Source organism: Schistocerca gregaria, chromosome 3 (assembly GCF_023897955.1).
Source record: "Schistocerca gregaria isolate iqSchGreg1 chromosome 3, iqSchGreg1.2, whole genome shotgun sequence".
Classification (NCBI taxonomy): Eukaryota; Metazoa; Arthropoda; class Insecta; order Orthoptera; family Acrididae; genus Schistocerca; species Schistocerca gregaria.
Window position 1 is genome coordinate 130,652,220 of NC_064922.1, and position 12,056 is coordinate 130,664,275.

At 47.0% G+C, this 12,056-nt stretch overlaps 1 protein-coding gene across 1 annotated transcript in view; it reads left to right on the forward strand.

The window, feature by feature from the left end:
• Positions 1-3,939, forward strand: part of LOC126355278 (gamma-aminobutyric acid receptor alpha-like) — a 195,501-nt gene extending 191,562 nt beyond the window's left edge. Inside the window, exons 9-10 of the mRNA XM_050005565.1 lie at positions 3,378-3,438; positions 3,935-3,939. Of these exons, the coding sequence (XP_049861522.1) occupies positions 3,378-3,438; positions 3,935-3,939 (66 nt within the window). The remainder of the gene's footprint in view (positions 1-3,377; positions 3,439-3,934) is intronic.
• The last annotated feature ends 8,117 nt before the right edge of the window (positions 3,940-12,056 follow it).

The window sequence follows — 12,056 nt, forward strand, 5'->3', positions numbered from 1 at the left end:
ACGAGAACTCCAGCATGGCCCACAAAGATCATTAATCGTTTCTGTACTTACTGACCAAGTGCAAAAGTCGTGGAACTCCATGCCACAAATATATGCCCGTTACATATAAAACACAATGCATGGGTCGTTTCATGCTTGCATTCAATATTCTGGCTAGTACACCGTTGTTAATGTACCAGCATTTCACATTTGCAATGGCTTATCTCACGCGTACATTAACATGTGGTCTTGCAACGTTAACCGATTACATATGTTATCCAAACATCTACCTCTACCCCTACATCTACGTGATTACTCTGCTATTCACAATAAAGTGCCTGGCAGAGGATTCAATGAACCACTTTCAAGCTGCCTGTCTACCGTTCCACTCTCGAACGGCACGCGGGAGAAACGAAAACTTAAATTTTTCTGTGCGAGCCCTGATTTCTCTTATTTTATCGTGACGATCATTTCTCCCTACGTAGGTCGGTGCCAACACAATGTTTTCGCAATCGGAGGAGAAAACTCGTGACTGAAATTTCTTGAGAAGTTCCCTTCGCAACGAAAAACGCCTTTGTTTTAATGACTGCCACTCCAATTCACGTATCATGTCTGTGACACTATCTCCCCTATTTGTCGATAGTAAAAACTAGCTGCCCCCCTTTGTGCTTTATCGATGTCATCCGTCGGTCCCACCTGATTCGGATCCCACACCGCACGGCAATATTCCAGAATATGGCGGAAAAGTGTGGGGTAAGCCGTCTCTTTAGTAGACCTGTTGCACCTTCTGCCAATGAATTGCAGTCTTTGGTTTGCTCTACCCACAATATTATTTATTTGATCGTTCCAGTTTAGGTTATTTGTAATTGTAATCGCTAACTATTTATTGGAATTTACAGCCTTCCTATTTGTGTGACTTATTGCGTAATGGAAATTTAGCTGATTTATAGTAGTACTCATGTGAATGACTTCACACTTTCCATTATTTTGGTTTTAATGGTTCTTTATTTACGTGACCATTACGGCACTGCAACCCCAGTTCTCGTTACCAGTAATATCGTACTACTTTTCTGGGAAGTAAAAGACATATTTTTGTGACAATATTCACATTTGGTTTCATTAATGTGTGGGTACTCCGACGTATCGATACATAACAGTGATATAGTTCTTGTCTGTGCTCATTTCTGTGAGACTGTCATAATCTTTTACTTACTTGTAAACGTTTTGGCGCGAATGCGCACAGAGCAGTCTTTGTTTCACTTTCCAGAAGTTAAGTTGTTATTTCGCTTTGTAAAAGAACAGTCAAGTCTTGTCTTTGGTTAAAGTGGAAACTAAATACACTCCTGGAAATTGAAATAAGAACACCGTGAATTCATTGTCCCAGGAAGGGGAAACTTTATTGACACATTCCTGGGGTCAGATACATCATATGATCACACTGACAGAACCACAGGCACATAGACACAGGCAACAGAGCATGCACAATGTCGGCACTAGTACAGTGTATATCCACCTTTCGCAGCAATGCAGGCTGCTACTCTCCCATGGAGACGATCGTAGAGATGCTGGATGTAGTCCTGTGGAACGGCTTGCCATGCAATTTCCACCTGGCGCCTCAGTTGGACCAGCGTTCGTGCTGGTCGTGCAGACCGCGTGAGACGACGCTTTATCCTGTCCCAAACATGCTCAATGGGGGACAGATCCGGAGATCTTGCTGGCCAGGGTAGTTGACTTACACCTTCTAGAGCACGTTGTGTGGCACGGGATACATGCGGACGTGCATTGTCCTGTTGGAACAGCAAGTTCCCTTGCCGGTCTAGGAATGGTAGAACGATGGGTTCGATGACGGTTTGGATGTACCGTGCACTATTCAGTGTCCCCTCGACGATCACCAGAGGTGTACGGCCAGTGTAGGAGATCGCTCCCCACACCATGATGCCGGGTATTGGCCCTGTGTGCCTCGGTCGTATGCAGTCCTGATTGTGGCGCTCACCTGCACGGCGCCAAACACGCATACGACCATCATTGGCACCAAGGCAGAAGCGACTCTCATCGCTGAAGACGACACGTCTCCATTCGTCCCTCCATTCACGCCTGTCGCGACACCACTGGAGGCGGGCTGCACGATGTTGGGGCGTGAGCAGAAGACGGCCTAACGGTGTGCGGGACCGTAGCCCAGCTTCATGGAGACGGTTGCGAATGGTCCTCGCCGATACCCCAGGAGCAACAGTGTCCCTAATTTGCTGGGAAGTGGCGGTGCGGTCCCCTACGGCACTGCGTCCATCCGTGCGTTGCTGCGGTCCGGTCCCAGGTCGACGGGCACGTGCACCTTCCGCCGACCACTGGCGACAACATCGATGTACTGTGGAGACCTCACGCCCCACGTGTTGAGCAATTCGGCGGTACTTCCACCCGGCCTCCCGTATGCCCACTATACGCCCTCGCTCAAAGTCCGTCAACTGCACATACGGTTCACGTCCACGCTGTCGCGGCATGCTACCAGTGTTAAAGACTGCGATGGAGCTCCGTATGCCACGGCAAACTGGCTGACACTGACGGCGGCGGTGCACAAATGCTGCGCAGCTAGCGCCATTCGACGGCCAACACCGCGGTTCCTGGTGTGTCCGCTGTGACGTGCGTGTGATCATTGCTTGTACAGCCCTCTCGCAGTGTCCGGAGCAAGTATGGTGGGTCTGACACACCGGTGTCAATGTGTTCTTTTTTCCATTTCCAGGAGTGTATAATAACACTGATACAAAACTGTTTTCTTGATGATGTGACAACTAAGAAGAAGTATATGTGAATTTAAAGAAGCGTAATAAAGTCGTGGTATTGTCAGAAGGGTCAATTGCCACTTTTCGCACCATAGAGACATCTTATATAAATCATTTTGCAATTCGTTTTGGTCATTTAACATAGATCAGCAAGAATAGATGGCCTATAACACTTCGTTGGAGAACGCCGGATATTACTTCCGTTTTATTCTAAGACTTTCCGTCTATTACTAGGAACTGTGACGTTTCTGACAGGAAATCACGAATCCAGTCGCACAAATGACGCACCCAGTTTGGTTGGAAGTCGCTTGTGAGGAACGGTGCAAGCAAATGTATTCCCGAAATTGCATTGCCCCACATTAAATACTTTTTGGTGTTGCGATTCTTCTTCCCTGAGTGTGTTACATTCACCTTAAGACAGCCACCCTACTGACGTGTTCTACATCTGGAGCGGATTATGCAAACTGTGTTGGCTACCTTCATGTGCACGAAATATTTCTCTGGCCGGTTTTGTGTTGTCCACCCTGTATGCAGCTCTGACTTGAACGGACGTCAGGCAGCAGTGCTCGCCTGCTGCCTCTCCCAGAGTGAGCGGTGGGTGATCGCTGAGGCCTGGTTCCGCAGGGTGAGCCCGGCTCGGTGGCGCCGGGGGGCCGCAAGGCGAGCTCCGGCAGCGTGGGCGGCGTGGGCGGCGTGGGCGGCCGCGGCGGCTCGTTCCTGAGGAGGCTGCAGGCGGCCGCCACGCCGCAGCCCTCCTCCTCCTCGTCCGCCGACTCGGCCCGGTTCGTCGAGGTCATCCCGCTGTCCGAGCTGCGCGTGCTGCCCGCCTCGGCGAGGCGCCGGCCCAGCGCCTGGTCAGTACCGCCGCCACGCCACCTACCTCCTGTCACTTTCCGTCACACAATCTGCACTGGTTACCATCTGCTCTCTTAACTCTGCACTGTGCGTTTTTCCCATCCTACTCAGCGCAGTGAAACGCACAGACGAAGAGACGAGGAACGAGCATGCTATTCCTGTGTTTGATCACAGCGGAGTTCACAAAGCAAACAGGTAGCCGGAAACAGAGTCCACAGCACAGTGATTGTAGTCATAACCGTAGGCCGAAACTTTGCTGCGAGGGATCCGAATCGAATACGTGAATTTCGGCAAGTTCAATGATTATAATGTCAATCTATCTACAGGGTAGTCAATTGATCGTGACCGGGCCAAATATCTCACGAAATAAGCGTCACACGAAAAACTACAAACAACGAAATTCATCTAGTTTCAAGGGAGAAACCAAATGGCGCTATGGTTGGCCAGCTACATGGCGCTGCCATAGATCGAAATGATATCAACTGCGTTTTTAAAAATAGGAACCCCCATTTTTATTACATATTCGTGTAGTACGTAAAGAAATATGAATGTTTTAGTTGGACCACTTTTTTCGCGTTGTTATAGATGGCGCTGTAATAGTCACAAACGTGTAAGTACGTGGTATCACGTAACATTCCGCCAGTGCGGACGGTATTTTCTTCGTGATACATTACCCGTGTGGAAATGGACTGTTTACCAATTGCGCAAAAGGTCGATATCGTATTGATTTATGACTAATGTGATCAAAATGCGCAACGCACGTGTGCTATCTAAGTTGCTCGGTATCCTGGACGAAATAATCCAAGCGTCCGGACCGTTCGCCGGATAGTTACGTCATTTAAGGAAACAGGAAGTGTTCAGCCGCATGTCAAACGTCAACCACGACCTGCAACAAATGGTGATGCCCAAGTAGGTGTTTTAGCTGCTGTCGCGCCTAATCCGCACATCAGTAGCAGACAAATTGAGCGAGAATCGGGAATCTCAAAAACGTCGGTGTTCAGAATGCTACATCAACATCGATTGCATCCGTACCATATTTCTATGCACCACAGAATTCATGGCAACGACTTCGAACGTCGTCTACAGTTCTGCCACTGGGCACAAGAGGAATTAAGGGACGATACCAGATTTTTTTCACGCGTTCTGTTTAGCGACGAAGCGTCATTCACCAACAACGGTAACGTAAACCGGCATAATATGCACTATTCGGCAACGGAAAATCCACGATGGTTGCGACAAGTGGATCATCAGCGATCTTGGCGGGTTAATGTATGGTGCTGCATTATGGGAGGAAGAAAAATTGGCCCCCATTTTATCGATGGCAATCTAAATGGTGCAATGTGTGCTGATTTGCTACGTAATGTTCTACCGATGTTACTACAAGATGTTTCACTGCGTGACAGAATGGCGATGTACTTCCAACATGATGGATGTCCAGCACATAGCTCGCGTGCGGTTGAAGCGGTACGGAGTAACATATTTCATGACATGGCCCGCACGTTCACCGGATCTGACTTCCCCGGATTTCTTTCTGTGGGGAAAGTTGAAGGATATTTGCTATCTTGATCCACCGACAATGCCTGACAACATGCGTCAGCGCATTGTCAATGCATGTGCGAACATTACAGAAGGCGAACTACTCGCTGTTGAGAGGAATCTCGTTACAATAAAATGTTCAAACATACCTACGTTCTGTATTTTAATTAAAAAAAAAAACTACCTGTTACAAACTGTTCGTCTAAAATTGTGGCTATTACAGCGCCATCTACCAGAAAGCGAAAAAAGTGGTCCGACTAAAACATTCACGTTTCTTTACGTACTACGCGAATATGTAATAAAAATGGGGGTTCCTATTTTTAAAAACGCATCTGATATCGTTTGACATATGGCAGCGCCATCTAGGGCGCCAGCCTTATTGCCATCTAGTTTCCCTCTTCAAGCTAGACAAGTATCGTTCTCTGTAGTTTCTACGTTTGACGCTTATTTCGTGAGATATTTTTCCCAGTCACGATCAATGGACCACGCTGTATAGGGGAGAAACATTGTTGCCATACATCTCGAAAACTGCTTGACTTCAAAGCTATTGGTCGATTTACTTCAAACTACTACATTCAGACGAAACACTGAAGAAAATTAATGGAAAAGTATGTGCCTAACAAACTAAATATATTATCATGGTAAACTGATCGTAATCCTATCGGGAGGATAAATTACAGCGGCAATACCTTCTGGGAGATAGTACCGCCGACGTCACTAGATCGTGGTACGAGCGAATCATGAATGCAAACTGTTTCATGTATTGATTAGTTGCCGCTGTCAGATATGACATACACCCTTATTTTAGTCCGTGTTGTATTATTAAAATTCTTGTTGCTATACAAACGCTATGGCACGTCGTTAATATAGTACGAATAAAAGTCACTATATCGCGGGCCGCTCAGAAGATCTAACAAAATCCGAGATTTCCCGAACTGTGACGTGAAGCTTTAAGACTTCTTGAGTGGTGCTGAAACAGCCCTTCATGAAACAGTGAAAACTGAGCTCAAACAACAGAAGATGAATTCTACAAGTACACAATAAGATACCTACCGCAAAATGTAGCAACAGATAAGGCAACTACTCATCTTTTCACACAAGTAAAATACAAAGTTTGCGAAAATTTGCTCGAAGAAATTAATTAAAAGTGGTAATATAAAATAATTTATTTCGTATAGAAATTTAACAGTAATGTCGAAATTCTGTTTAGCGAATTTCTGTTTATTGAATACTGAAAACAAAGCACAACTCAATCTCCTCTTGAAGCGCAGGTGCCTTACATCCCTATTTCTTATTTAACTGTTGCTTAGTGTGGTCATTACGGAACGTGGCTGTTAGCTTGAAAGAGGTTATAAGAGATCTTCGTGTACAGAATCAGTGGTATGAGAGCTTATCCGTCTAGGACAAGGGAAAGAGAGCTGTATGTACAACTGACGTGGACACTTCTTAGTAAATTTGCTATCTTTACTGTTCTGCAATATGAGGTGTGGCAACAAGGAAGCATACTCTTAACTCTACAGATAAAACGTACGCAGCTGAAACATCGTCCCCTTCAATGTAGTCCATTCCTCGATCCCTGCACATCCCCATGCGAATTTTCCATTGCTGGAAGCAGTGCAGTAAGTCTTTCTTGTTATACTGTTGAAGAGGCTCGTCGCTTTTTCCTTCACTGCCTGCACGGACTCGCACCTGGTTCCTTTAGGCACAGACTTCAGTTACAATAAGGGAAACAAATCGCATGGTGCTAGGTCAGGCGAATACGGTGGATGTTCCGTCACTGGAATGTTGATTTTGGCCAAGAAAACTCTTCACAAACATCGCGTTACGGGCCGGTGCGTTATCCTGACGAGGAATCCGTGGGCGATACTTCTACAGATCTGGTCTCCTCCATCGCACACATTCACGGAGGGCCTTCAGAACAGTTAAATAATAAGCTTGATTGACAGTGTGATCTTCATCCGCCAGGGTAGCCGAGCATATGGAGCCCATTACGCGTGATGAAATCCACGATGCAATCAAAAAAGGTGCTCTGAATAAGTCACCTGGTGTCGACGGATTGCCGATAGAATTTTATCACGCTTTCTTCACATTAATGGCGTCACGGTGGACAACGATGTTTCATGAACTGCTGACGATGGAGAACGCCGTACCGCCGTCCTTCGTCACGGGAATTATTATACCCATCCACAAACCGACGCCAGGTGTGACGACTGCACATTACCGTCCCCTGACTCTGCTTAACGTAGACTGTAAACTTTTTACACGCCTACTAGCAACGCGATGCCGCAATGAACAGACAACTCCGGGCGGCTCAGTTAATATACAAACGGCCACAGGAGAACGTCGCGACTTAATTGCACTGGCAGCGGCGTGCAGACTCCGCGCCGCAGTGGTTGCCATTGATTTTGACAGCGCATTCTACAAAGTGCGGCATCCTTTTCTGTTCTCCGTGATGAACCGCATGGGTTTTCCACCAGCCTTTATCGACGTGATCCGGCGCCTGTACGGCACCGCCGAATCGCTGATTCACGTTAATGGCCGTGTGGCGGGACCAGTGGCGATCCGGCGTTCCGTACGGCAAGGCTGCCCACTTTCTACCCTACTCTATGCCACAAGCCTGGAGTCACTCATCAGGAGTCTGACAAGCCACCTTTCTGGTCTCACTCTGCGACAGCACAGTTTTCGATGTCGTGCGTATGCGGTCGACCTCCTCCTCTTGATCCGCTCACGGAGTGAAACACACACGGTACTTGATTTGATATCAACGTACGGCACTGCAGCGGGCAGTAACATGAATGTGGCTAAATCCGCGGCGATGCCCATTGGACGCGGCCTCTCACAAGACGACTTAGCACCTCTCCCGTGTGTACAAAAACTACGATACCTTGGTATCATTTTCACCTCCACCGCTGCCATCAATTTTCGGTGTGCACTCCAAACTATCCGCACAACGGTGTGACAAAATCTTCTCCGACGACTCGATTCTTTACAACGTGTCCAATACTTGAATCAACATGTGGCGTCCAGAATGGTCCACATTGCACAGGTCCTCCCGCTGCAATCAACTATTAGAGGCAGCCTCCAGGCAGCCTTCGGATACTTCCTTACGGCCGGTACGCTCCTTAAGGTCCGCTACGACACGCTCACCCTTCCCCCGCGAGCGGGTGGCCTCGGTCTTGTCAATGTGCGACTCCGCGCGGCGTCCTTGTACATGTCTACCATGCACAAGCAGTGGCACGGGGGCACCTCCCTTACGCGGAGCTTGCTGGAAATCCTTGCGCCCGCGACCATAACACCACCAGTACCAGTCGGACACGTGAAGCACCGTCTGACGCCCATTTCTGATTTCATCGTCGACTTCAGTTATGCTCATACACACTTACCGACCACGCGTTCTCCTCGACCTAAAGATTGTTACACCCCACTCCTTCGTTCCATATCCACAACAATATCGAACTGAGACATCCGTCCACGCGGTGGCCCACGGTTTGGCGTCACATCCACCAGCCTTTTCTTCCCTCCAACGTCCGGGCCACATGGTGCTAAGTCGCAAATGAAAAATTCGCCACAAATCATCGTCTTCACGCCATCGGACTAAAGGACTCTCCACTTTGTTCCATTTGCCACCTCGTGGATGACGATGTCCATCAACTGACTTGTGCTGCCAGCAGTGACATCTGGAAACTTGCCTGACAGTTCGTTGCCGCCACCAAAAATCATGCGATTGTATGGGTCAAGGGATGGACGACTACCTACATATATAATGATGGTGACAAATCACTCCTTGATTTCTGGCAGTACTTACAAACCGCCCACAGTGAAGTCGAACACCGACCGCGCTACCGCGCCTTCTTCGCCAATTACCTACATGCGATCTTTACGTCACGCCCGCTCAGTTGGATGGTGCCACACGCCGACAGCGCTCCCGCAGCCCCCCCCCCCCCCCCTGCTGACATCTGAAACCCCCCCTCGCTACTTTCTACATTGTAACCCACAGTGCAGTAGGCGCATGGACACGCGCCCCCTTTCTTTTATGCACTATACCAAAAAGCACTGGTTTTTCCCTCACTCCACTGTATATTTCTTCACACCTCTTACCTTACATCAGTATTATTATTCTTTTTTTCCTACACCTTGTTCATAATTTAAAAAAAAATTGCTCGCCTTGTATGAGTATAGTGTCTTGCGTTATTTTCGCCGGAAGGATGACATTTCTGTTGTATTTCAGTTTGTACCAATAAAGATCTTTTGTTCATTTACCCTGTTCCTGGTGAAAAAATCATAATAATAATAAAAAACGTGCTAATGCGCTGCTTCATGGACTCGGATAGGCGCGCTGGCTGTGGATCGAATCCGCCTGGCGGATTAACGACGAGGGCCGGTATGCTGGCCAGCCTCGATGTGGTTTTTAGGCGGTTTTAGTCACCCCGCTAGGTGAATACCGGGCTGTACCCCACGTTCTGTTTCAATTACGCGATTCACAGACATCTGAAAAAGTTCACACTGTTTCATGACTTAGACTAGACGCAGACAGCTGGGGTACACTGCGTCCTGGGGACGTTTGGGGTGGTGGCATGAGTGGCATCTGGTCACCCTCTGCATCTAGCACTGCTAAATTCGTCATAACACGGCCGACATCGCGTGACGTGGGACAAAGAATTGATAGTCTGACCTTCAGGGACGCAATCAATGTAGGTAACCCCTCGGATATCGAAGAAAACCGTTAGTGCTTTTAATTTGGATTTGGTCATGCGCACTTTCATCTTCTTATGGTATTGCGGGCTGTTCCGACACGTGGATCGTGGCTTAGATTACATTAGTAATGATAGAATTCCTTGACAAGATCGTTAACAATAATCCTCAATCTCGATAACCGGTTTCGGTAATCAAAGGTACCATCTTAAGATCTCGACTGACAGTTTACTGTTTATGCCTGAAAACAACACAAAGTTCTCAATATTTCAGCCTCTCTCCATCTTAAGAAATTTTTCTTTTTCAAAAAACACTTTTCCTTACATTGCTGTCTGCATTTTAGCAAAAAACGCAAAGATTTTATTGCCTCATTTCTTAAGCTACTCCCCTGAGCATCGTCTTTTATTTTGCACCAGGTCGGCATGTCAACTGGTAATGTCAGAGGGTGGCTAGATGCCGTTCCTGTCGCCACACGTTTTGCCTCTGGGGTGGAATCTGTGTTTCCTTAAATATCTGTGTCTAGTGCCATGCATAGGGAAATGTTTGTTTTCTAAATGTTTGTGAATCGTGTAACTGAGGCTTGACATAGATACCAGCCCGATATTCACCTAGTCTGATGTGGGGAGCCAAATTGCCCTATTCAATTCGACCACTTTCCGTTGTCCATAATTTTCCATCCTCAAAGGCCAGCTTCGAATTCGTTTTATGACACTAAAAATTCCGTTCAATCTTTCTTCGAAGTCCTTATCTATGTCTGACGAAGTCGAAATTTTATTTGCAAACCTCGAAGTTATTTGTTCTTTTCCGTGAAATTCAATTCCTTACCCAAATTTTCTCCTTGTGTTCCTTTGCCGTTTGTTCAACATTCAGATAAAATCACGCCAGGATTAAGCTACAAATATGACCCCTGTTTCAGTAATCCCAGAGGAATTGAGTCTTAGTACAGAGACAGACGAGACCTGTACGACAGCTATAATAACTAAAGTTTAACAACAATGTAAGACCAACTGCCAGTTTATGATTTGCTAGACTTTTACCTGTGACTCCTCCATGTGCATGTACGGCACCTACAATTCTCGTCCTCCTATCTCTACCTATCTCTTTCTCCACCCCGTATTTCTGTCCATCTCATCCTCCCCCTCTCACTATATGTCACTTCCTCCCCCAGTCTTTGTGCTCACATGTGCCAATCCGCTTGGATAGCCAATCCAATTATAGCTGGAGCACGTGGCTCTCAAGCAGGGCAGCCGCTCCTAAGGGGTCTAGGAGACTCTAAACCCTGGAGTACTGATTCCCATACAGCAAGTAGTGTATGCACCAAATTTGGTACAATCGATCCGGTGCAGATGCTATATGTACATGTTGCTTAATACATGTGTCCACAAACCTGTTGCGGAATCATAATTGATTTGAAACCAGCAATAATGAGACAAGAGTCTGAGAGCTTAATTTCTCCCTGCGAAGTGAACTGTCAAATAACTTACGGATTTGCTGGCAGGTAACATCGTCGACCACCGCCGATGTTTCGACAGGAGCACACCCTGCCATTCTCAACGCACAACTGCAAGGAGGAAGCAATGTGCAAGGGAATTTAATACCTCGGTTCACAGAGGACAAACAAGGAAGACACCACACATAGAACAAGTGACCGCAGAGTCAACCAACATCAGAAATATAAGAGGCAGATCAAACGTGCGTTGCGTAATCATCCTTCTGTGCAACGGGTGAGTGACGATAGCAACGAAGTGGCACCTACGTATACTGCCTTTTTGCCTCGCGCAGGAAGCATTTCCAACACAATTGGTCGTATTTTGCGGAGATATGCAGTGAAATGTGTTTTTCGACCGCTTAAGTTTAAGGCCCTTTTGGCGTCCGTAAAAGATGGTCTTGGTTTGCGTAAGGCTGGTGTCTGTCGTATTCCTTGCAGCTGTGGCACGTCATATATTGGTCAGACAATGAGGACTGTGGAAGACCGGTGTATTGAACATAAGCGTCACACACGCTTACAACAGCCGAGCAAATCCGCTATTGCAGAACATTGCCTTGACACAAGTCGTCCCATGCAATACAACAACACGGAGATTCTGGCTTGCACGTCATGCTATTGGGATAGTGTTATTAAGGAAGCTGTTGAAATCAAACTGTCAAGCAACCTTACAAACAGAGATGGTTGATTTTTTTAAAATGCTGATTGTAATCCGGCTCTGTCTCTCATCAAAA